General features: G+C 47.3%; 2 protein-coding genes across 2 annotated transcripts; one reads left to right on the top strand and one right to left on the bottom strand.

Moving 5' to 3' along the window:
• Positions 1 to 263: 263 nt before the first annotated feature.
• Positions 264 to 16,598, top strand: SLC35A2 (solute carrier family 35 member A2). Its single transcript, XM_080988254.1, has 5 exons — positions 264 to 407; positions 3,111 to 3,293; positions 4,612 to 4,763; positions 5,730 to 6,451; positions 14,650 to 16,598. Exons 1-5 carry the CDS (start codon positions 350 to 352, stop codon positions 14,675 to 14,677), a joined length of 1,143 nt encoding a protein of 380 aa, XP_080844380.1. The 5' UTR covers positions 264 to 349; the 3' UTR covers positions 14,678 to 16,598.
• A 998-nt stretch (positions 16,599 to 17,596) lies between these two features.
• On the bottom strand, positions 17,597 to 23,733 carry PQBP1 (polyglutamine binding protein 1). The gene is made up of 7 exons (XM_080988373.1): positions 23,575 to 23,733; positions 22,199 to 22,329; positions 21,653 to 21,764; positions 20,115 to 20,224; positions 19,170 to 19,283; positions 18,952 to 19,012; positions 17,597 to 17,808 (listed from the first exon to the last, which is right to left on the bottom strand). Exons 2-7 carry the CDS (start codon positions 22,263 to 22,265, stop codon positions 17,652 to 17,654), a joined length of 621 nt encoding a protein of 206 aa, XP_080844499.1. The 5' UTR covers positions 22,266 to 22,329; positions 23,575 to 23,733; the 3' UTR covers positions 17,597 to 17,651.
• Positions 23,734 to 24,135: the final 402 nt, after the last annotated feature.

Below are 24,135 nucleotides of genomic sequence, written 5' to 3'. Positions count from 1 at the left end.
GCTCTCCTTCTTTGGATGTTCTTGTTGAGAGGTTGGTTGGCCCTCCGTCAGGGATGCTTTCGCTGAGATTCCAGCTGCGCTGGGGGTCAGACTCGATGACCCTGGGGGGTCCCTTCCAACTCTATGGTTTTATGACTCTATGGTTCTCAGCGGGCGGCCCCGCCTCCTACCTCTAGCCGCGGAGTCCTCCGGAAGGAGCACGGCCGCTCTGCCCGCTCTCTCGCACTCCCTTCTCTATGGCCTTTCCGCACTGCCCGCCCCGCTCCTCGGAAGCGGAAGTGCGTCGGGACGCTGGGATGCGGAAGTGCCGGCTGCGGCGGGGGAACTCGGTTGCCCGGCGGTTGCCACCATGGCAGCGGCTGGGGGCTCGGGGAGCAGCGGCGGCGGGAGCCCGGTGGCCGCAGGAGGTGAGAGTTGGGGGGCTGGGGAGGCGGTGCGGGGCGCCACATCCCCCTCGCCTCAGCGCCCCGCAACCTGCCGTGGGGCTGGGCTGCGGGAGGGCAGGCGGATAAGGGGGGGCAGGAGTCCCTTTGAGGCCGGGTCTCTCTCTCTCTCTCTCTCTCTCTCTCTCTCTCTACGTGTATCATACAGACAGTTCGATATATAGATGCCTCTCCCGATAATACGAATATGTATGTATATATGAGAGAGACATTGGTATGTCTATCGGGAGAGAGAGGCATATACTGGGCTAGCCAGAGAGAGAGAGAGAGAGAGAGAGCTATATATATATATATACACACACACATATACATACATACATACATACATATATGTATATATAATACACAGACATGGCTGCTGGTTAGCAACAAGGAAAGAATGCTGTGCTGTCCTTCTCTGCATCTGGTCGAGGGTGAATTTTAGTGCACAGAGGAGGAGGAGTCTTTTAGCCATTTCGATTGGGATCCTGGAAGTGTGAATCCCCGTAGGAAAGTCTGTCCCCATGTTACGCTGCAAATCCCCCCTTTAAAAGAGAGAGGGAGAGCTCAAAGAAATATTAAAGGGAAGCCTTAGGGAGCCATGGTGAGCCAGGAGAATGTATTTCATTACAATTTTGGTAACAGTTTCTAGTGTGACGGAGGATTTGTGATCAGAATGAATAGGAATCGCAATAGCTACTAGCGAAAAGAAGGTCTGGAAGGCTGGCTTACCAGCTGGTAACTCTGATGATGTGTAAAAGTTCCGCCTTCATTTTCAAAGGAATTATACCTCTGACTACCAGATTTTGGGGATAAACGTAGGAAGTCATCATCATTGCTATGCCTATCCCCTGTGGGAGGTGGGTTGCTGAACAAAACCAGCCTTCATTATACTCCTTTAAGGCTGTTATTCTTAACAGTTAGTTCTGCAGTCCTATTAGGACGTCATAGGTGACTCCAGGAACTGAGATGGGGAATGCCTGCACAGCTGTTTATTGTAATTATTTCCATAGCTTGTATTAGGCTTCTTGCTGTTTGATTTCTCTTTCAGGAAGCAGGTGAACACTTTTCTGTTCATAGGAATGTAGTTCAGCAAGCTGTGGCTGTGCCATTTTTCTGTCCCCACTTCCTGCTAGGTCTGCGTGTGTCTCCCATGGCAGGTGCAAGATATTGTTTGCTGAGCCAAGCAGAGCAGGATGCCAGCTCTCTAGGATCCGTTTTGTGCGTCAGAACAGTAGGGTGGAAAACCCTGACCTCTTGCATGCCACTGGAGCTCTGAGACCTGGATTAGTAGATGTTAAACATTGCAAGAGGGGTGGGATTTTGCTCAGCCGGGAAGTTTATCTAAATACTCTATGGTAGTAATTCCATTTGCCAGTTAAATTGGAAAGAAACTTTATGATTCTCCGTTGATGCCAGCAGCCAAGGTGATCAGGTGAGCCTCCAGCAGCAGAGGGTGCAGGAAACAATTAACTCTCATAAATGCAGGACTTGCCTTCATCCTAAAAATCTCTGGGCCCTTTATTTTAATTCACGTATACCTTTTTTCACTATTTATTTATGTCCAACTTTACAAAGTACATCAACTTCAGTACCAACAGTAAAGGTTTTAACATCAACTATACAACTTGAGATCACTGTGTTACTTCATCATTTTTGTTAGTCATCCCCTAACGCATCTCATTCTCTACCACCTTAGATGCCTTAGGACAGGCACGTCCAACTCTCTAGAGGCTGCAATCTACTCCCAGCATAAAACAACTGGCAGTGATCTACCCATTTTCATGGGGGGGGGGGATACCAAAGTTGTTGAGCTTTTTTAAGGGAAGGACAAAGTTGCTGAGCTTCTTTTTTTGGGGGGGGGGGAGGGAGGAACATGCACCACTAAAAAATCGTGATGCTAACAAGTAGATGAAGCGAAAAAGACTAGTTTATTATCAGTAACAACCACCCATTTCACAGACAAAACGATGATGGTGGGGATGGAGACTTCCAACACAATTCTTTTTACAGCCACTAATCAAAAGTGAGCCCGTGTTCGACCGTGATCATTCTGTGATCGACCTGTTGATCGCGATCAACCTGTTGGACATTGCTGCCTTAGGACATCATTCCATGGATTTCCATGAGTCTGGGGTGTCCTTATACATCCCTCTGTTTTGTTTAAATGTTTGATAAAGGAGTCCCCCCTGCACCCCTACCACATAGAAAGCACCCACACTAAGTTCATGTTTGCCAGTACCCGGCTTGTTTCAAACAAGGGCTTAGTGTGCCAAGACTTTAGTTCTCTTGTCAGCAACTAGTTGTATGAGAGGATCACTTTCTGAGGAGATGGCGGCTGATGGGCTAGGGCTTCCCTTTCCCCCATCTCCCAAAGTGGGTTGTCGCCACAGGGTAGGCAACTGCAGTGGGGAGTCTGGATGTAACCCTCGGGCTTCCAGTTACTCATGCCTGCCTCTGTGGTCACTGGTGGACTCGGCCCTGGAGAACTCAGATTGCTCTCATTGTGTGGGGTTTTCCGTGTTCTTCCTTGGACATCCCCAGCTTTGTTTTTGGAAGAGGTGGTGGTTCCCCAAACATCATCTCCCATGTGTCTCCATTGTTCAAGCCTTGGTTGTGGTAGTTGCTTATCACAGCTTTCCGCTGCAGGGTGTAATACTGAGCTGATCCCTACTTTTCTTTTCCCAGGTAACAGACGGTTGAAGTACATTAGCTTAGCTGTCTTGGTGGTTCAGAATGCCTCTCTCATCCTCAGTATCCGCTATGTGCGCACGCTGCCTGGGGACCGCTTCTTTGCCACTTCCGCTGTGGTTATGGCTGAAATCCTTAAGGGAGTCACCTGCCTGCTGCTCATCTTCATTCAGAAAAAAGGTGGGGACTACTGTGCCTCAGAAGATGGAAACCTTGCAGCAATCCTCCATTCCCAGCGCATTAGCCTGTGTTCTTGCTGGGTGGATCATTGAGCTTTTGCTTTGGTGAAGGCTAGTGGCTAGCTTGGAAAAATTGAATCTCTCTTGTTGTCAGTGATTTATTTTATTTAATTGTCCTTGCTCTGTCTTGCCTCTGGACTTGGCGCTCTATGACCATAATGCTATTGCTGTAAATATAAATGCATGATAGTATTTACACACACACACTCTCTCACTCTTATTTTCCCCCCTCTATCAAAAAACAAAAATTCAACCATCCACTTAAATTAATAGGCCTTAGATTTGAAGTAAAAGGAAGTCATTAGTCACACATTGTATAATTAACCTACAGAATTGATAGCTCTAAGATGCAGGGGTAGCCACTAGCATCAGTTCCTTTATAAAGAGATTAGTTGGAAGATCTCTGGCTATTATCTCACGCTGCCTGAGGGGATTGTCAATAGGGTGTTAGCTATTGCTTTCAGGGTCCGCTTGTGAACTTCCCGGAAGCCTCTATTGGTAGACAAAATGTTGAGATCAGATGGGACAACCAGCTGTGTAAATTCTTATGCTCTAATGCCTACTCCGTTTTGCACATTGTAGTCTAGGGATTGGTGCCCAGGCTGCTACCTGCCAAACTTGCACAGGCCCATTCACTTCTAGGGATTTCTACCATCCAGCCCATTATAAACTTCAGCAGATGCTTCTACCTTAGCCAAGGCCTTGGGAAAGTAGTACTTTGTACTCTTCCCCCCGCCAGGTGAATAGTAGCACTAGGCTCGTAGAAGAAGAAGAGTTTGGATTTGATATCCTGCCTTTCACTCCCCTTCAGGAGTCTCAAAGCGGCTCACATTCTCCTTTCCCTTCCTCCCCCACAACAAACACTCTGTGAGGTGAGTGGGGCTGAGAGACTTCAAAGAAGTGTGAGTGGCCCATGGTCACCCAGCAGCTGCATGTGGAGGAGTGGAGACGCGAACCCGGTTCCCCAGATTACGAGACTACCGCTCTTAACCACTACACCACACTGGCTCTCATAACTGTGTGCTCACCATGAGGCAGGTGCATGGAATGCCAACGCCTCTGTTGCTGTTCAGACTAGAAAGTAAAGGATTCCTTTTGTATGTTGACTCACATAAGAGAGAGCTTGGTGGGCGCTCTGCCGAGCCATCATTACAGCCTCTTTCATCCCTTGTCAGTTACAAATAATGAACCTTGTTAAAAACAACAACATTTATTTCCAACCAAGACAGTGGTCTCTTTGTCTGTCTCTCCTTTCCCAGGTAACCTGAAACAGTTTGCTGCTTCCTTGTATGACTCGATTGTGGTGCAGTATATGGACACACTCAAACTCGCAGTGCCTTCTCTCATTTACACCCTCCAAAACAACCTCCAATATGTGGCCATCTCCAACCTGCCTGCAGCCACCTTCCAGGTGAGACACCAGCTCTGGGACCCAAGTCTTAGGTCCTCCCTTGCAGGTTATTCCGAAGAGGGTGCTGTACTCACTTTCATTCACCTGCTTTATATAGATATGCACATCCTGTTCCTCCCACCTCCGCAATGTTGAATGAAGCCATGAGGGGTGGGTATCCTGAGATGTGTTACAATAATTCCTTAGAGCTCCTGCAGCAGGTCTTAGTGAAGTCATGTGGAGGCATCCAGAAATGTCCGCTGCTGTGTGGGACCACACCTATAGTTTTATTTTCCAAGCCTTGGTTAATAGTACACCCCTATCCTTACAGTGAGAGCCATAGACAGCTGTTCATTGACAGTTATTCTATTCTCTGGTGGACAGAGGAACCCTGCATATTCTGTGCGCAGAAAAGCAGGATTATTTCATCTGGTTAAATTATGCCAATTAACCAATTCAGCAGTTTTCTAAATGTGGGAAATTATTCATTAAAAAAACAAAACTATTTTGTATAATTCTGATTCTGTTAGGGGAAAGAGCAAACTGTACTTCTGGGTCCTTAGAACTTAGCAGGTATCGCCCATTATTATTCTCATTGTTCCCACAGTCGTAAAGGCTTGTATTTACGCGCTCTGTCTCTACTTCCATGGAATTGCGGTATGCACACTCCTGGGTATGTGATTCTGAGCCTCTACCACTTCATTGGCTTTCAGGGCTTAAAGTGAATTCATTGTGAACTGGTTAAACCAATGCCACACCATTTGAGACCTTAGCTGAATTTGTTATGTGGAGAACAGGGTATGATCTGAAACGGAATCGGGGTACTAAACTGCAGTACTGCATTGGAGGCCGTTGTCTGTTTTAGTAACAATGTGAACCTATCTAGAGAGTAGGGGTTGGGCCTTTGCTGTTGGTCCCACCCTGGCTGGACGTTCTCCTATCGCACGGCATGTTGGGATGCCTACTAAACTGCACTGCCTTTCTCAGGTCACCTACCAACTGAAGATCCTCACCACAGCTGTCTTCTCTGTGCTGATGCTCCGCAAGAGCCTGTCCCGTCTCCAGTGGCTGTCCCTTGTGCTCCTTTTTGTCGGTGTGGCCATTGTCCAAGTGGAGCAGCAGCAGGCAGGGGGCAGATCACCCCCTGGAGGCCAGGGAATGCAACAGAACTACATGGTGGGGCTTGTGGCCGTGGTGGTATCATGCCTGTCATCTGGCTTTGCCGGAGTCTATTTTGAAAAGATCCTCAAGGGCAGCGCAGCCTCCGTCTGGCTACGTAACGTCCAACTAGGCATCTTCGGAACCTTGCTGGGGCTGTTGGGGCTGTGGTCCACGGAGGGGGCATCCGTGGCTGAGCGTGGATTCTTCTTTGGCTACACCCCGCTTGTGTGGGGAGTGATCCTGAACCAAGCTTTTGGCGGCCTGCTGGTGGCTGTGGTGGTGAAATATGCTGACAACATCCTCAAGGGCTTTGCCACCTCCTTCTCCATCGTAGTGTCCACTGTGGCTTCCATCTACCTCTTTGACTTCCACCTCAACCTGCTCTTTGCTCTAGGAGCAGGGCTGGTCATAGGGGCTGTCTATCTATACAGCTTGCCCAAGGGACCTTTGGCCAGCCGCTCCTTAGCGGGGACAGCTACAGAGCATCAGGGCCACACAGCCCAGAGCAAGGAACTTCCTTCTGTGACTACAGATGGCTTCCTGTCCAAGTCAGTGTTGGTCAATTGAGAAGAAAAGAGCACATCCTCCATACCTGTTTTTGGTTTCTTGTGAAGTTTCCACAGCACTTGTCCTCCCCCTTCAATTTAAACCTATCCCGCCTCTGATTCTCTCCTGCCTCGTGCTCATCTCTTCTTCTGCCCCCCCTAACTTTGTGCTGACCACTCACCCACTCTCTTCCACGCCGCCCCCATCCCACTTCTTCCATTGCCAACTCAACTTCTCCAGCTTCTCCCTGACTCTTAAATGTTATGTCTGTTTCTCCACTATGCCTGTCTGGGGACAATCCCTGCCCCACCAACAGAAGCAGCTGAAGGGCAAAAGCTGCTTTGGAATCACCTGGGTCCTTTGCCTTGAGACCCACAAAACTCCCTCTTGTTTGGTCAGCAGGGAGCAAATTCACAAAGAGGTGTATTTTTGTATGAACACTCTGAACGAAGGATCCCATACAGCCACTGAAGGGGATGTGTATGTTGCTGTGGAGATCACGTGCTGTGCATAAGCAGAGAAGGGTGGAAGGAGACCTCATCTGCCATTGTGGAGCATACAAATGTTTTGAGTTATTTTGGGGTTTTTAGTGTCGTTTTTAAAAACGCCACCTTTGAAGTGGTAGGATTTTGCTTGCTTACCACTGGCCACAGGGAATCTGTTAAGTTAATCTACTGTAGTAGATGAAAATTAAATGAGAAGCGTTCTGAGTGTGTGTGCTTGTGGGAGGGTGAGAGTGGCAGAATTTGTATGTTTGTGAAGTGAAAAGAATTGAGAGGAGAGGAGAACCAGACGGGGAAGTTGGTAGTGAGGGAGGGGGCTGCTAGGAGCCCTGGTTCTCTCCTTTCTGTGGCTCTGGGTGGATAGTTGGAACTACTGGATCATAGCAGGATTGGAGCTGGGTTCTAGGCAACCTTAATTATTTCCTGCCCTCAGCATGTATTTAGTGTCTATAGTCTTTGAGGATCACTGGGTAAATGGAGGGGGAGCATGAATCACTAGTTACTAATGAAGATTTTCCTGTGGAAGACACTGCAGAACTAAACTGCCATCTGCTTGTCTCATTTAATGCTTGAAATAGCAGCAGTTGTGGGGGGGTGATGGGACAGGGATGTCCCTTGTTGACAGTGCACAGAGGACTGACTTGCACAGATGGGAGGTGGGAAATCTTCATAAACACTTGCCTTATGCTGTGGCTCAATGGAGGTACCTGGGAACCCAAGACTTGAACGCCAGATACTCTGGAATCGAATGGCTGCCACTAGGGGTAGGGCAGAAAGCTGAAAATCAGCACCATTCAGATTCTTTCATACCCTACAGCGTAGAACATTGGGTGGGTCTAAATTGCAACCAGGATTCCTCGCTAGCTCGGCAGCCTGCACAGTGGAAGGCCCACTGACTGTAGTGCAGCCATGCATTTGAGGGCTGCTAGTTTTACGGTTCCAGGCAAGCAGCCAAAGCAGGTCGTAGATCCCCTCATGAGCTGCCATACGTGCTTGGTGGGCTGTGCTCAGCTTGGTGGATCACAGAGTTGTGCAAACTGGAGCCTGAAGGGTTAAGCCATGGAGGAGCAGGCACTGGGGTGGTGGCAGCTGTGTCCATTTCGGTGCCTCACTTTTCCCAGCTCTGCTCATGGAGGGTTGGTGGGAGAGCAGCTGCCTTTTTAAGAATCCTTACGCATTCTGTTCCTGCTGGAGCGATGTTTCATGGAGATCACTAAACCTAGAAAGGGTTTTTTGGCGTCAGGCGTATCAGTCAGGTTTTGTGTTGGGGTGGGAAGATAATCAAAAGTAACATGGTATGTGTATATATATATAAGGTTTTTAGATTGCTGATCATTTTCTATGAATCCTGCTTTTTTTACAGAAAAAAAGCCTGTACCGTTTGCCAATGTACATGAACCACAGATGAATAAAGAGAGTGTATTTATTTAGCCGTATTGCTTAATGATTGAGGAAGCCTCGGAAAGGGCAGACCTTTGCCTCACTCACTGCATGTCTAACCCTATTAACACTGGAAGGCGCTTGGGGTGGTATTTGGGGCGGGGGGGGGAGGACCTTCATCGGATTGGGGCTCTGGGTCAGCCTTAAGGTAGGCAAGGGGTCAAGGCTTGATTTTGAGCCAGGATCTGGAGAACAACCCTTTTTCAGTGCAGGGATTTAGCCTTGGAACACAGAAAGTAATAAAAGCTGTTTGGGTTCGTGATGCTTTCCCCTGACAACATAAAGTAGCCACAGCTGGGTTTAGGAAGAAATAGGGGTCTGCCTGCTGATTAAATGGATTCATGGTTGCTCAATTAAAGCTAAATATACAGTGGTACCTCAGGTTACATACACTTCAGGTTACAGACTCTGCTAACCCAGAAATAGTACCTCGGGTTAAGAACTTTGCTTCAGGATGAGAACAGAAATCACGCGGCAGTGGTGCGGTGGCAGCAGGAGGCCCCATTAGCTAAAGTGGTGCTTCAGGTTAAGAACAGTTTCAGGTTAAGAATGGACCTCCGGAACAAATTAAGTACTTAACCCGAGGTACCACTGTAGTTGCATTCTTAATAAATAGCTCTGGAAGAGGACATCATTTTCATTTTAGATGATGCATGCACATATCTCAGTAGACCTCATCTTAAAAGAGACCTTTCCTCCTGTGTTTAAGAAAAAATTGGGAGATACCTCTTCTAATCTGGGACCCTCTAATCTGGCCCTATTAAGTAGTTAGGTTTTCTAAATTAAAAAATCTGCCTGATAAATTTGGAACACCCCTTTAAACAAATGTTTCTAATTGGCTAAATATTTCAGCGCTCGGGATCTGACATTTTATTTAGTAAAATCTAGGGACACAACATGATAGATTACAGCCATAAGGTAGTGCCATATCTCTGTGTCTGAGTTTGGCTTAGTTTGCGCAAATAGCAGAGCTGTACCCAGTCCCAGAAATAGGCTGCACATGAACTACTTGCATAGCCTACAGTCACCCCTTTTTATCTGGGAGAGGTCCTGGTTTCTGGTACCTGTCCTTGATAAAGGACGGGAGAGAGATTTTAGGGATGTCTTTTGAAAATATGTATATAAATATGAAATACTAGTCTTCAGATTTCAGTCCTCCTCACTTCTCTAGAAATTCACTCTCTGGGATGCATCTTGATGCTCCTACAACACACATCTCATTGCCGAAAGGGCCATAGCACGTGGCTGGCATGCAGACAGTCCCAGCACCAATGCCATTCCCAGGCAGGACTGGGCAAGACCCTTGCCTCACTGAGCAAGAAGCCGCATTGGCCTAACTTGGTATGAGGCATTTTTCTATGTTCCTAGTAGAACAAGAGCCTAAGAGCTTTGCAGGATCAGGCCAAAGGCCAATCTAGTCCAACCTTCTGTTTTGGTGGTGGCCAACCAGAAGCTCATGGGAAGCAGGACTTTGGTGCTGTGGTGCTGCTTCTATTTGCTCTGTAACCTCCTCAGATAGTAAATGGAGAACCAGCATGTTTCTCTAAAGCTTCTCCCACCTGCCTGACTCCTGGTGGCAAAGGACATGGCTCCTTGCCAGAAGTTGGGTTGGCCGTTCCTGCCAAAATCAAGGGATCTGCATCATATCTGGTTTGATCTTAAGCTGTACAGGTGCCAGGTGATAATCTGACAAGTGGACAGCTCCACAGGAACACCCCCCCCCCAATTAAGGGGCAAGTTATTTTGACACCTGAGACAGAAAACTGCCCTCTGTAGCAGCTGAATATACAGTGGTGATAAATCACAACATGCAGTGCTGTAGCTACTGGGGAACTTTTTTTTTTGTCCTGGGTGAAGCCTCCAGAGCAGTGATTCTCAACCTTGGGTCCCCAGATGTTTTTGGCCTACAACTCCCATGATCCCTAGCTCACAGACCAGTGGTCAGGGATGATGGGAGTTGTAGGCCAAAAACATCTGGGGACCCAAGGTTGAGAAAGGCTGCTCCACTGAGGTTCTCAGCCTGTGCCTGGGGGTGCCAAACTGTGTCTTTGACCTGGGTGAGATCATGCCTAGTTTCGCCCCTGCTTTCATGACACCTGAAACCAGCGGCCTAACTCTGCTCAGCAGTAGTGCCAGCCCTGTGCACTGAAGCTGGAATGAGTGCTCTGCTGAAGTGAAGGACATGAGGCAGGAGTTGGTAATGCAGGTGAGCTGTGCACAAGCAAGCTGCCAGCTAGCTCTGTTGAGGCTCCTTTTATTGGCACAATATGCAAAACCAGGCAGATACATTTTGGACTATGACCTTTACACATCTTCCAATCCTGAGATCGAGGGGTGGTACAAAGTTATTTTGGCGCCTGTTTCCACCGCGTCATTTTCCCCTTGCACAATGTATGATGAAGGAGACAAAGGTCACAGACAGGGCATGGCAGACTACTAAGAGAGCAAAAGGTTAGATGGAGGGCAAGATGTTCAGACAGCTCTGGGGGGGGGAGGAGTGTGCTCCGCACCACAAGGTCACGCATGCAGACAGCTGAGGCTGAGGTGGGAGTGTGCTCCACACCCAGCAATCATTCCTATACTTTGCTAAGCCCCGCCTGCTTCCCAGCTAACGAAGTGGATAAGGTCAGCCTACTAACACATCCCATGGAGTAAGCAGCTGCAGGATAGGGCATTTACGTAAAAGGACCCAACCAGGTGGAGGAGGAGCTTGAGCAATGTTTAAGTGGGGCGGGGTTTGGTGAGGTAGAGAAGGCGAGGTTTCTGGGTGTCAGAACATAGCTGAGCTATAGTAATTTATTATTTATACCCCGCCCATCTGGTTGGGCTTCCCCAGGCGCTCTGGGCAGCTTCCAACCAAGTATTAAAATACAGTACTACATCAAACATTAAAGGTTTCCCTAAACAGGGCTGCCTTCAGATATCTTCTAAAAGTTTGGTAGTTGTTGTTCTCTTTGACATCTGGTGGGAGGGCATTCCACAGGGCGGGTGCCACTACCAAGAAGGCCCTCTGCCTGGTTCTCTGTAACTTGGCTTCTTGCAGTGAGGGAACCGCCAGAAGGCCCTCAGTGCTGGACCTCAGTGTCCAGGTAGAGCAATGGGGGTGGAGACGCTCCTTCAGATATACTGGACCGAGGCTGTTTAGGGCTTTAAAGGTCAGCACCAACACTTTGAATTGTGCCTGGAAACGTACTGGGAGCCAATGTAGGTCTTTCAAGACCGGTGTTATGTGGTCTCGGCGGCCGCTCCCAGTCACCAGTCTAGCTGCCGCATTCTGGATTAGTTGTAGCTACAAGGAATGTCCCTGGAAAAGGCTGGCCAGGATGTTATTAGAGGGAACCCAACCCAGAGATCACAGGGTAGTGGGTCGGAAGGCTCTGGTCCCTTCACCAGAGGGCACAAACCCTCAGGGCTGAATGCAAAAGGCACCCAGGACTCATCATGCAATTTCACCCATCATGTGGCATTTCAGACTGCAAGTTGGGGAGTCGTGTGACTGAACGTTCCTCCCTGCACGCAGAAAACAAAATGTCAGAGAGAGTTGGTAGCCTAGTCTTCCCCCAGCTTAGCAGAAGAGTGCATGCACACATAAGAGCCTGGTATCAGTCCCTGTATTCTAGAGACAGATTAATAAAACTGCTAGCACATTTGCAAAGCTAAGCAGGGTCCAGCGTGGTTTCAAATGGGATGGGAGACTGCCTGTTGAGAGTCCTGCTTTGGGGGGTTGGCAAAGTTGACCCTTGGGGTCCCTTTCAATTCTGTGTTTCTATTCTAAGTAGGGCTGAGAGACTCCTGTCTGAGAACCTGGTGGGAGACTGGGGGAGAGAGCCAGTTCCAGCCACAGCAGACAAGACTTGGATGGTCTGACTGCAGAAAGCAACTCCTGCTGTTCCAAGTTTTGCATGTGAAGGGACTTTTAAAAAAAGAAATAATTGATTGCAATGAGTCGATCTCTCTCTCTTAGTAACATTGGGAATATTTATTCTACCTGCCGAATATATATATTTTAAAGATATTTATCTCTGGGGCACCTCACAATCTCAAAGGAAAATGAACTACCATCTAAAAACAATAAATTGGCTACAAACCAGAGGTAGGTGTCTATATACCACCATGGCTCTGACTTTCACTTGCAGGAGAACAGTTGCAGCTGAAGAGCGCTGGGAAGCCCATGTCCTCTTCATGGGCTTTCCAGAGGCATCTTATTGGCTGCTGAGGGAAGGGAGATGATGGACCAGATAAGCTTTGGCCTGATCCTTGGAGATGCTGTTCTTAGAAATTACGGCTACTGCCTTGTCTGCTGTTTGTGTGGCCTAAGCCTTTGTGTGATTTGCTCTATGGATCTCAGTTCACTTTGACACTAAACTTTAAACGCAGTGTAAACAGGAGTGAGTTGGATTAATTATCTGACTTGGTATAAGGCAATTTCCTACATTCCTATGAGTGCAGAATTTGAAATATCGTAGTTTGGGTGTGGGTGTGTATGTTTTATTGATTGATTGATTGATTGACTGATTGATTGATTGATTGATTGATTGCAGAGTATACACAGCTCCCTCCCAAGGCCTAGAAATGGTTTGCTGCAGTAAAAAATAGCTACCGATGTTTCCCAGTGCTCATGGCTGTGTCCGTTCTGTCAGTTTCTGTAATTGCAGTGTGCAAGTGCAGAAATGGTTGGATGCAGAATCCAGTGTCCTAAGAACTGCAGCTGTCTCCTTTTTAAAGGAAGGTTTTAGTCTTTGGAACCTCCAAAGATTAAGAGAACATGGGCATGTGAAATTAGAAGCGGAAGGGAATGCATTATGCAAAAATTGCACATTTTGTTCAACTGGCATTTTAGTTTAGTACAGTATATCTAATCTGTCTCTGCTTTAAAAACACACGCGGTGCCTTTAACAACTTAATTTAAACTTAAATTGCATAACTTATACAGGTTGCAATGGGTTTGTTTGTTTGTTTCAGTAGAGAGTATTCAGAACCGCCCACTTCCCTTATCAACCCTTCCTGCCTTCCCTGTTGTTCTCCTTCCTGGATTGTGTAATCTATGGCTCAGCATCTTTCTCTGCTAAGCTGGAGGTGAAAGAATTTCGGAGGAAGTTGCATTTGTGGCACAGATCAGAGCTGGACAGGTTTCAGGCTGGTGATATGTTCAGTACTTTGGTTTTTTTATTACTAGAACCTTGAGGTCTTATCAAGCCGAGCCAAGTGCAATATTGTGGCTCATGGGCAGGCAGGCATACATCTGAGTGAAGGAACAGGGTACTTCTGAGCACATGCAAAGCCTGGGAATTTGGTGAGCACAATACCAAGCACACAAGTCCTTTCACATACCCCCCAAAGCCCCTATCACACACACACACACCCCTGAAATAATTTTTTGGGGGCTTTTTTTCCCTTGATGCCATAGAACAGGATTAACCAGGGGCTAAAACTCCAGCCCTGGCTATGGTAGACCTGCTCAGTGCTTTGATCGGATGCATTTTAATGTCACCAAGCAATGTCACCACATATTGTCAGCCCTATCCTTTTTAAATGAAAGCTGCAATGCTGAGAGTGCTGAATTCTGCACTCAGTGTCAACATACCCTCCAACAACGTCCTATTCAATTATCATAATCATTATTATGAATGAGTTGCCCCAGCCACTCTAGGCAGCTTCCAACATATATAAAAACATAATAAAGCATTAAACATTTTAAAAAAAACCAAAAACTTCCCTTTACAGGGCTGGCTTCAGATGTCTTCTAAAGGTTGTATAGTTACTTATCTCCTTGGCTCAAGGGCCAATGAAAATAGGGACGTCCTAAGGAAAAGCAGGAAATAAGTAGCTATCTTATCTTTAAAAGACATTTGAAGGCAGCCCTGTCTAGGGAAGTTTTTAATATTTAACGCTGTATTGTTTTTAACACTCAACTGGGAGCCGCCCAGAGTGGCTGGGAAAACCCAGCCAGATGGGCAGGGTATAAATAAATTATTATTATTATTATTATTATTATTATTATTATTATTATTATTATTCCATGGTAAATCAGAAACCCAGATAGCTTCTGTAAATCTGGAACGGTCCAGAAATAGGGACACTTGGAAGGTCTGTGTCAGCCTTTACGATTATAGAACAACATGTAGCTCAGAGTCTGTTCTGGTTTGTTCAAGAGCATATAACAAAGAACGAGGGGCGCACACTTCCATTTTCTCTCAAGGGTGTGAGTGTCCATTATCCTTTTAGCTCAACCATTATATTTTCATGCTTTCTTCCAGGATCTTGGCTAAAGAAAAAGGATCTTAATGCACCAGAGGGAACAACTTGCAAGACCTCAGTAGCTCTGCACCTCCCCAGGCTGAAGAGGTCCAGGTTTTAGATTTCGTCCTGACGCTTCCAAGGAGCTGGCGAGTTCACAGCCTCGTTGTGTTTACAAGGATGGTGGGACCACCCTGGCGATGGCAGCTCTTTGGTGACTCTGCTCTTCCTGGCATCAGATCAGCATGGATTCGTGATGTTATGTGCTTTCCATTGACAGTGGCTTTTCTTTCAGGCATCTATTGCCAACCTGTAAGACCTCCAGAGGTTTGGGACTACAACTCCCATCATTTCTGACAGTTGCTGACTGTGGCTGTTGGGAGTCGGAGTCCAACAGCTGGCAGGGCTACAGACTGCTTTTAGGCCTGGCTCACGTTTGATGCTTGTGACGTCAGGCAGCAATTTGCCATGTGTAACTGAACCATCACAGTTGCACGGAGAAGCTGCTGCATGAAATGAACCTTTGAAAAAGGGGGGAGCAGCCATTATTGCATCTACATCTTAGTAGCCCTGGGGGAATCTTCCAGTCCAACTTTTACCTAGAGAGGCTGAGTCAGTTGTGTTTACAGAACTTCTCCAGCATGAAGAATCTTACAAACTGCAGTTTGGGGCAACCAGAGCAGGTCTCTCTCATTTGCACCCCCTGCCTTACCCCAGTGTATGTTCAACATCCAGCCTAGCAGTGTTTTTTCTGGAGAACTCAAAAGCTTGCTCACAACTTTGTGATGTTTTGATTGGTCCTGATAATGTTGCTGCCATGCTGTGATTGAGGATTCTTCACCACGGCCAAGGGACCAGCACAGCTGTCTTCCATTGTCATGGCTATCACAGATCTCAGTTCACCAGATCAGTAGTTGTCAGTCAGTGAAGGACAGTTCGTGCAAGCATGTATTAGATGTTATTACTGGGCACTTTGTGGCCCCTTCTGTGCTGTACATTTAAATATGTACCATACCACTTTAAGTCCTCATGGCTTCCCCAAAGAATCCTGGGAACTGTAGCTTGTTAAGGGCGCCTATTCCCCTCACTGAACTACAATTCCCAGTGGTGTGACAATTCTTATTCCCAGGGAACTCTGGGAATTGTAGCTTCAAGGGGAATTGAGGGAGGGGTCTCCTAACAACTCTCAGCACCCTCAACAAACCACACTTACTGGGAATCTTTTGTGGAAGAAATGGCTGTTTAAAGTGGTATAATACTGAGTTAAATATATAGTGCAGCCAGGGCCTGTGACTAAATAGCTGAGCACCTGAACGCTTTGGGACAGAATCCTGTTTGTTGGGGGGCGGCATACATGCCAATACTTGTTGCATTCAGCTGCACTTGGGGGATTCATTTTCTTTGAAGAACAGTGCCAGATTATAATTTGTGCCCAAACCTCTTTTGTTTTGTTTCACCCCATTGCAGGAAAGTAAAAGCCAAAACAGTCCCACCAAGTCCTAATTCCAGTCCTCGGATTTTGGCTGCTCTTCGCAGCTTAGCAATTATTTAAAAGAATGGCCTGCACATTGTTTGGCCAGAGTTAAATTCAGGCTTGGTGGGTCAGAGGGATGAGAGTTGGAAAAGGGCAAAGATGCTTGGGCTGTTTCCAAGGTTGGGAACAGAGTAGAAGCTGATGTGAGGGCAGGGCACCTATCCACGCATTTCGCTTAGGTTGCCACCTCATGTGTGCCTCATTTTTTGTTGTCGCTAAACCAAGTGGGATGGTGCCCAGGTGGAACCTACAGTCCTCGTTCATCCCCTCCATCAGAGTGGCGCTGTAGCATCATGTGTAACTCAGTATTATGAGAAAATCATTGCTTAAAGAGATCTGCGCTTGGAGCAAACGCATTATATTTTTAGTACTGACAATGCTTTTCCAACACTTCTTTAATATTGTAGAAACTAATACATATTTGTAAGCAAACAAGCTAGATGTGGAGTTGTCATTTACAAATTGCTCCATGCCATGGCTGCTGGCTCTGGGCAAATGGATATGGCTTTTGTGATGTACATTTTCTACCTGGAACACGTCAAGGTGATACATGGTGTGGCTGAAGCTGGGCTCTGCTGCCTTGAGTTCTCCAGCCCTTCCTGACCAATGTAAAGGATGGGATCAGCTTGAGGAGATGGCAGAAGTTATTTTCCTTATGGGACAGTGTTCCCATGGTGCTCATATACAGCAGTGAGAAAAGCATGGCAGAGACACCGACAACTCTAGAAGGCTTACAGACAGGTAAAAAGGTGTCTTTCTAGACCTGTAGCTCCCTACAGGTATAGAAAGCCACTCCTGGGGCCTGATGACATCACAGCTGCTTTTTGTAGACTTCAAACATTACAAGAGGAAATTGAGTCAGACACAGCGGACCCAATGCCTCAAGAAAGCAGCGAAGGAGTACAGCAGAACAGGAGAGTATCCTTTCTGTGTTCACTTGCAATGCAGTACTGCCCCTGCTGGCCCAACGCAGGAGAGACAGATATTGCCATAGAGCGGGGATTGGGGACTTGTAGCCTTCTAGAGATTGCTGGGCCACAGCTCCCCTCATCCCAGATGGCGATTGGCCATGCTGACGGAAGAAGAAGAAGAGTTTGGATTTGATATCCCGCTTTATCACTACCCTAAGGAGTCTCAAGGCGGCTAACAAATCTCCTTTCCCTTCCTCCCCCACAACAAACACTCTGTGAGGTGAGTGGGGCTGAGAGACTTCAAAGAAGTGTGACTGGCCCAAGGTCACCCAGCAGCTGCATGTGGAGGAGCGGGGAAGTGAACCCGGTTCACCAGATTACGAGTCTACCGCTCTGAACCACTACAATGCCTGGACTCCCAATGCCTGAAAGGCTGCAGGTTCCCCCAGCTCCCTGGATGGAGTCTCTTCTGTCCACAGCGAGTTCCGTTATTACGATACACAGCATAGCCACTTGCAGCACTTGTTTTCCTCTAGCTTTATTATCAAATACATTAGGGAAGGGAAAAATGAGCATCTCAGTCCTGCTGCTTGGCCCGCGAAGCTTCTGCATTAGCGCGCAAAACTGCACCAGGGCTTGGGTAGGGGCGCTGCTGGAAGAGTGGGCCAGCTGCCGTGGTATCTGCACCAGTCTTGGCTTCGTTTCGTTTGGGCAGCCCAGTGGACCAGGTTCCCCTAGAATGGGAAAGAGCAGGAATGTCAGAAACAATGTTAGCCAGCCACACGCTCGGCCTGTTCTCCGTTATAGCTTCCCTGACACATAGCCCCTGTTTTGCCTCAATTTCCCTGCCCGGATGGCAATACACCTGTGCCCCTGCTTCTCATTTCCTAGATTTCACTTTAAGATAAGGAGTCAAATCTCTCTAAGTGAGTGAAGACACCTTAAAAATACCATCACACTTTCAAAATTCTATGAACAATGTACAGAAGCAACATTAAGGTTTATTGTGTGTGCTGCCCAATGTTATAAGAGGTCAGTAATTTTGGAGACAGAATTAGGCTTCCCAGAAACAGCTTTTAAAAAGTAAGTTTCTAGCTCCTGATGAGTAAAAAATACGCTTCTTGGTTTATGGGCAACGGCTGCTACAACCTTAGAAGGCAAAAAAGTGGCTGAAAAAGGTTTTCCAGGATTGGGTTTTTTACTGCTCTGTAACGTTCTCTTTTTTGTTCCTTCCCATGGCTAGAACAACTTCATTGTGAGATTATGCAAAAACCAAGTTAAACTCTGCAAATGTGATTAACCGATGGAAGCTTCACAACTCTGCCTCTGAGGGCAACATTTTAAGTACTTATTCTAGGAATAGTGCTTTAAAGCATCCGTTTCTCATGCTCCAAGATTTGTCTGCAGTGGTGGTCCAATTACTCTTAGCAGCATTGGGCTGGGGTGGAGGGTTCCTCACTGGTTAAGAGGACTGCAACAGGCAGCAGGAAGTGCAGAGGGGACAGGCTTGTGAACACTGAAAGCTCTTTTTAACGATTTCGCTGCAATTTTACATACCAAGGAAAACTAAATGGTACTCATTTAGCCAAAATACCTCTTGACTTCCCAAGCCATGTTACAGCTTTTTAGCACCCTTCGCTTTTCGAATTTGAAAGCTGAAAAATTCAACACGCCCTGGCGCTGAAGGCTGAATCCAAGACCTCCAGCTTGCAAAGCACAAGCTCTGCCAGTGAACCAGATACCTCTGCCCATGCCTGTGGTGCCCCAGTCTACCTTCGTGGGGGGAGGGAGGGGTTCAGCTGCTGTGCCCAGCTTAAGGGGCATCTCCTGGTGCTGCTCTGCTGAGCTCCCCACCCTCCCATTCTGAGCAGACTCACCGGGGAGCATCCGAGTAAGCGCTGGGGTCCATGGGGTCAAGTTCTTCATCCTTCCGGCTTGCTGTGGAAGACAGACAAGAGGAATGCAGGAGTTTGGCCACCGCCCACACTTCCCATGCTCCCCCTTCCCCATTGGCAAATGGATCCCAGAAACCCTCCCTCAAGCCCTCGGCAAATCCTTCTGATGGCAGGGTCCCACGGTGGGGAGTGGCCCTTACGCTTCTTGCTCTTGGGGTAGGGGGCCAGCTCCTCCCGTCTGTGGTAGCGGCGCTCCTTCAGCTCTTCCCGCTCCACCTTCTCATGCAACGAGTGCTCCATTTTCTCCTCGGCATCTGGAGGAAATTTATGAAGCTTGCATTGCCATACTCAAATATAGCCTCCCCTCGGCCCAGACCTGGACATTTTCTACATGGTAAAGTCACAGCTACATTTGTTGCTGGGCTTCAAGAATTCTCCAGCAAGTATCAAAATTGTCATTTGCCACATCTAAGAAATCTCTGGAAAGTGGATTAAGTCAGGATGTGCTGAGCTAGGCCACCCAAAACCAGTCCAGAGGTCCAAAATCCACTTAAGAGTCCTCATCAGCCTTCCAAAAACACATTGCTATCAAAGCAGAAATCCCCTCTCCCCGCACTCTCTTAGACACTAGATTTATGGAGTTGCCAACTGATCATGAAAGTCAGCTTGGCTTGCTCCTGTGTCTTTAACTGCAACTTAATGTGCAGAGATCAGCAGATCAAGTTTTTCATGTCTTAGAGATAAAGTGCTATCTGCTGGTGCAGAGATTAACTCGGTGGTTCTCAAACTTTTTTCTCTGGGCAACATTTTCAGAATAAAAATTTGCTCGTGCCACACCAATTTTTTAATTGATAAGAAATACATTGGAAAACAAAAAGAAACAACTCCTAGCAGTGCTTGATTTACAACATAGAACACAGCTACAGTCCACCATATCCCTATGGCTCAACGCAGATAAGAAATGTAAAATATGCTTGATAATATCAGACATACATTAACCCCAGCAACCAAATATCAGATCGCATAGGACCAGGGTTTTTCTCCCTCTTCCACAAGGCTAGACCCAAACCTTTCCCCCTTAGCTTCACCTCCACATCATTCAAAATCAGCACATGCAATCCAAAAGCAAAGGCAGGCAGCCTCACCTAAATTGCTCTTCAGTTTCTTAGCTGCTTTGGTCACCACTGAGCTAGGATCATTGGGCGACAGCCACGAAACCAGATCCGTCTTTACGTTCCAATAGTAAGGGAGGCCGCTATGAAAGAAGACGAGAGATGGTTTCATCCATTGCCATTCATAACCAATGCCTGCATTACCAAACCATGAATAAGCCACCCTGCTCTTTGTTTTGTCCCCATAGGGATGAGGAACCTATTGCCCTCCAGATGTTACTTGGCTTCAACTCCCATCAGCCCCAGCCACCTTTGCCATGAAGGCTAATCAGAATTGCAATCCCAACAGCCTCCTCATGCCTGTCTTGAGGATTTCATAGGCCACTGGCACTCGCTTCAGAGAATCTCAGGAACAGGAGAGTCAACTACTCTCATTTACCAGGACACACACTCCTGTTGTGTCCCTAGACAAAAGAAGCTACTGAAGCTAGGGTTTCAGTTAAATTAACTAAATAAATATCCTGGCTTGCTTCTCACCCACCAACCCCTTTCTGAACAAATTAAATGGATTCTTAATTGTCTTCCGTCCAGGCACTGATGGGCCCATTTAGCTTCAATAACTCTGCAGTAAATGGGACTCCCAGACACTGTTGTGCTTTCTGTTTGTTCGCTTGTAACTTATTTGTTGATTTATTATTTGGGGGGAGGTTTTGTTTGTGTGTTTGTTGTTCTTTTCTTCGTTATGTATTTTGTATTTTTATCTTGTATTTTTATTCTGCGAACCTCCCTGAGATCTATGGATGAAGGGCAGTATATAAATTTTATAAATATTAAGTCATCATGAGTATGAGATTAACAGATTCATTTTTTCCACCACACACTTGAAAGCTGAAACCATAATTGAGAACTATTAACTATAATCTCACACCACCATTACAAGGCTAGTAGGATATAACAGCTTGACTAGTGCTGGGAGTTCGAAACTCCCATTGCTCTAGGCACATTAGCGCAAGCAGTTTCTGAGCTCTGGGCGCAGTACTGCACCTAAGAGTGCCTAAGATTTCAGATTAAAACTGCAGAGTGGAAGGAAAGGAGGACCTTTTTCTACCTCCCCACTTCCAGCTACTCTCTGAAGACTGGAGAAGAGACCCTCTTAAGAATATACGGGGTGTGGGTGGGCAGGGAAAGGACTAGACCATGAGAAAAATGAACATAATATTTTAGCTGCAGTTTGTTCATTTTCAGCTTTGTATTCTTGTTATAAAAAAGCATGCCTGGACATTCCGTTGCTGTACCCATAACCTTGGCTTAAGGTACTGTTTGCCTCCTAGCTGTCATATCTCAGTTTCTAACACTGCTGAAGACATGCTATCCTCTTATCAAGAGGTGGGGAACCTTTTTCACTGACAACCTTCCTGGGGTAGTAAGCAGTAGCGGACAGGCTAGAGGCAAGGAGGAGGCAACATTACAGGCATAAGGGCTGGGGAGGAGTGTAGCTTGGGGAGGCAGAGGCATGACTTGGAGAGCCATATTCAAGCTCTGAACCTGAGATTCCCCACCACACGTCTTACCAGGCAGGGTCGATGACTTTGTACCAGTTCGGTGGCAGGTTCTCAATCCTGGTAGCTTCGTAATCAATGTGGTCGTCATCATAATCTTCTGCGATAATTTCTTCCTCTGGCTCTGACAGAAGAGAGGTCCCGAAGAAAACGGGATTAGGCTTGGAAAAAATATGTGGGCAAGATGTAGTAAAGCCTCATGAGCCAGATTATTTGAGATGAACTGTTCTGTTCTGTTCCTTTATGCAAAGCCTAGACAAGCATCCTCTAGCTCAGGGGTAGGCAACCTAAGGCTCATGGGCCGGATGTGGCCCAATCGCCTTCTCAATCCGGCCCATGGACGGTCTAGGAATCATCGTGTTTTTACATGAGTAGAATGTGTGTGTTTATTTAAAATGCATCTCTGGGTTATTTGTGGGGCATAGGAATTCGTTCATTTCCCCCACCCCAAAAAAATAGTCCAGCCCCCCACAAGGTCTGAGGGACAGTGGACCGGCCCATGGATGAAAAAGGTTCCTGACCCCTGCTCTAACTAACCAAGGATACCTCTATACTTACCAGGCTCTACATGCTTCAAGAGCCCTCGCCTGGCCAGGCGGGACTGCAGAGCCACTGGCAGTGGCATTAGGAACTTTAGGAACTATTCCAGCTGAGGCAGGTGGACAAGCCTTTCCTCTAGTTCCCTGTTCCTAAGCAGAGAAGGAAAAAAAAATAACACATTACATTGTGTGACATTTGAGTATCTCCTCCTTGCTTCCTACATTCCAGGAATAACCTGTAAGCTTCCCTGCCAGAGTTTCTACTCCATTTCTCCCCACATTCTTTTCCTGACAACACGGAGCTACACAAAAACTAACATGGCATTGCCAACTCCTGTTCCTGGGAGTTTGGTGACAACTGCTGCATCACACAATGAGTTCCTCTATACAGCTTCATGGACAGTTTAGGAACTAACATGAACTTGTGTGTATGAGCAAAGGGAAAGGGCGTGATGTAGTCTGCAGCAGGGGTCTGGGGAAAGTTGTTTGACTGAATAGATTCAATGCTTATCTGTCTGCCTTTGTCTACATTTAAACCTGCCCTTTAGCTCCAAAGGCACCCTAATCACTTCCATTACCACTTGATCCCCTTAAATCTAGGTGAATGAGAACGTTTTGGCTCAACGCCTAAACACAGATAGTGATGGCGCCAGGCATGTGTCCCTGGGGAGCACATCCTATAGGCAGGCAGCCACTGCTGAGAAGGCCTGTTCTCATATCACCACCCTCCACACCTCCCTCAGAGGAGGGCCTTGGATAGTAACACTGGCAAGGCCCAGGTTAGAGGATCATACACGGGGCTAGTTCTTGCTGAAGTTTCATTAGTGCATCAAGCCTGCAGCTCAGTAACTTCCGAGGCCTAGTGCTCACCGAACTGGTAAACTCACACCTGAGCTGTGCCACTTTAGACAATGCATGGGCGCTGCCAAGGGAAGTTGTGGGCAGGGAGAAGGCTCCCTGCATGCAGAAATCTAGCATCCTGGCAAGGACAAACAACAAGAGTCCTGGCAAGTATATAGAAAGCTTTATTTCGTGGGTTCGAAAAAATTCTCAGTGGTCCGTAATGTGTCAACCTTCAAGGTCCCATATAATAATGATAATGATAATAATAATAATATTAATTGAATTTATATACCACATTATAACCACACACACACACACACACACTGCTTCTGATGCAACAGGACTAACCGTCTTGGAAAACATTAGGAAAGGGGGTTCGAGCTTGGTTGCCTTACATGCTAGCTTTCTACGTGCAAGGTATGGCAGGCGAGGCGCCCCTTCGCTGCCTCAGGGAGAGACAGCTCGACCCTCAGCCGCCCCCCCCCGACCCCCTCACGGCAAAGGGCCTCCCCAGCCTCCCCTCAGGACCCCCCCCATACATCTCCCACCTACCGCGGCGCAGCCAACCCGCCTCTCGGCAATACCCGCCTCAACGCAAGCCGGGGAGACTCAGTCTTCCTTCGGGTCAGCGAGACTCTTTTTCAGCTCCCGCCCCCAGCACGTGACGCGCCTCGACCAATCATCGTATAAGGAAAGCAGAGCCCGCCTGGGCCTCTTCCCGTCTTGAAAGGATTTGAGCAATAACAGGGCTGGGAGGGAGGGGGAAAGCCCACCCCGGCCAATCCCAAGAAAGGAATCCCAACTGGACCCACCCACTTTTGACTTACTCTTAGCCAATCAGTCAGAGTTTTGGTTTGCTTCTCCAATGAGCGGGGGAGTGAAGCCCCCGAGAGCCCGCCTTCTCTTTGATTGGCCGCGGAGGACCATAGAGGCAGAGATGTGAAGAGTCGTTCACCACCATCCATCCCCTTTCTTGGCACTTCTGAAGTGATTTGGAACCGTGTCTCCCCTGCAGACCGACAGCAGTGACTAGAGGAGGAATGACTGCTGGGAGGAGCGCAGAGAGAAGAAACGCATCTGAATTGGGCCCACCTGCATCTGCAGCAGAACAAC

The sequence above is a fragment of the Podarcis pityusensis genome (assembly GCF_964106645.2).
Source record: "Podarcis pityusensis genome assembly, chromosome: 17".
In the NCBI taxonomy this organism is placed as follows: Eukaryota; Metazoa; Chordata; class Lepidosauria; order Squamata; family Lacertidae; genus Podarcis; species Podarcis pityusensis.
Note: the sequence above shows the minus strand (reverse complement) of the source record. Positions and strands in the feature narration are given on the sequence as shown.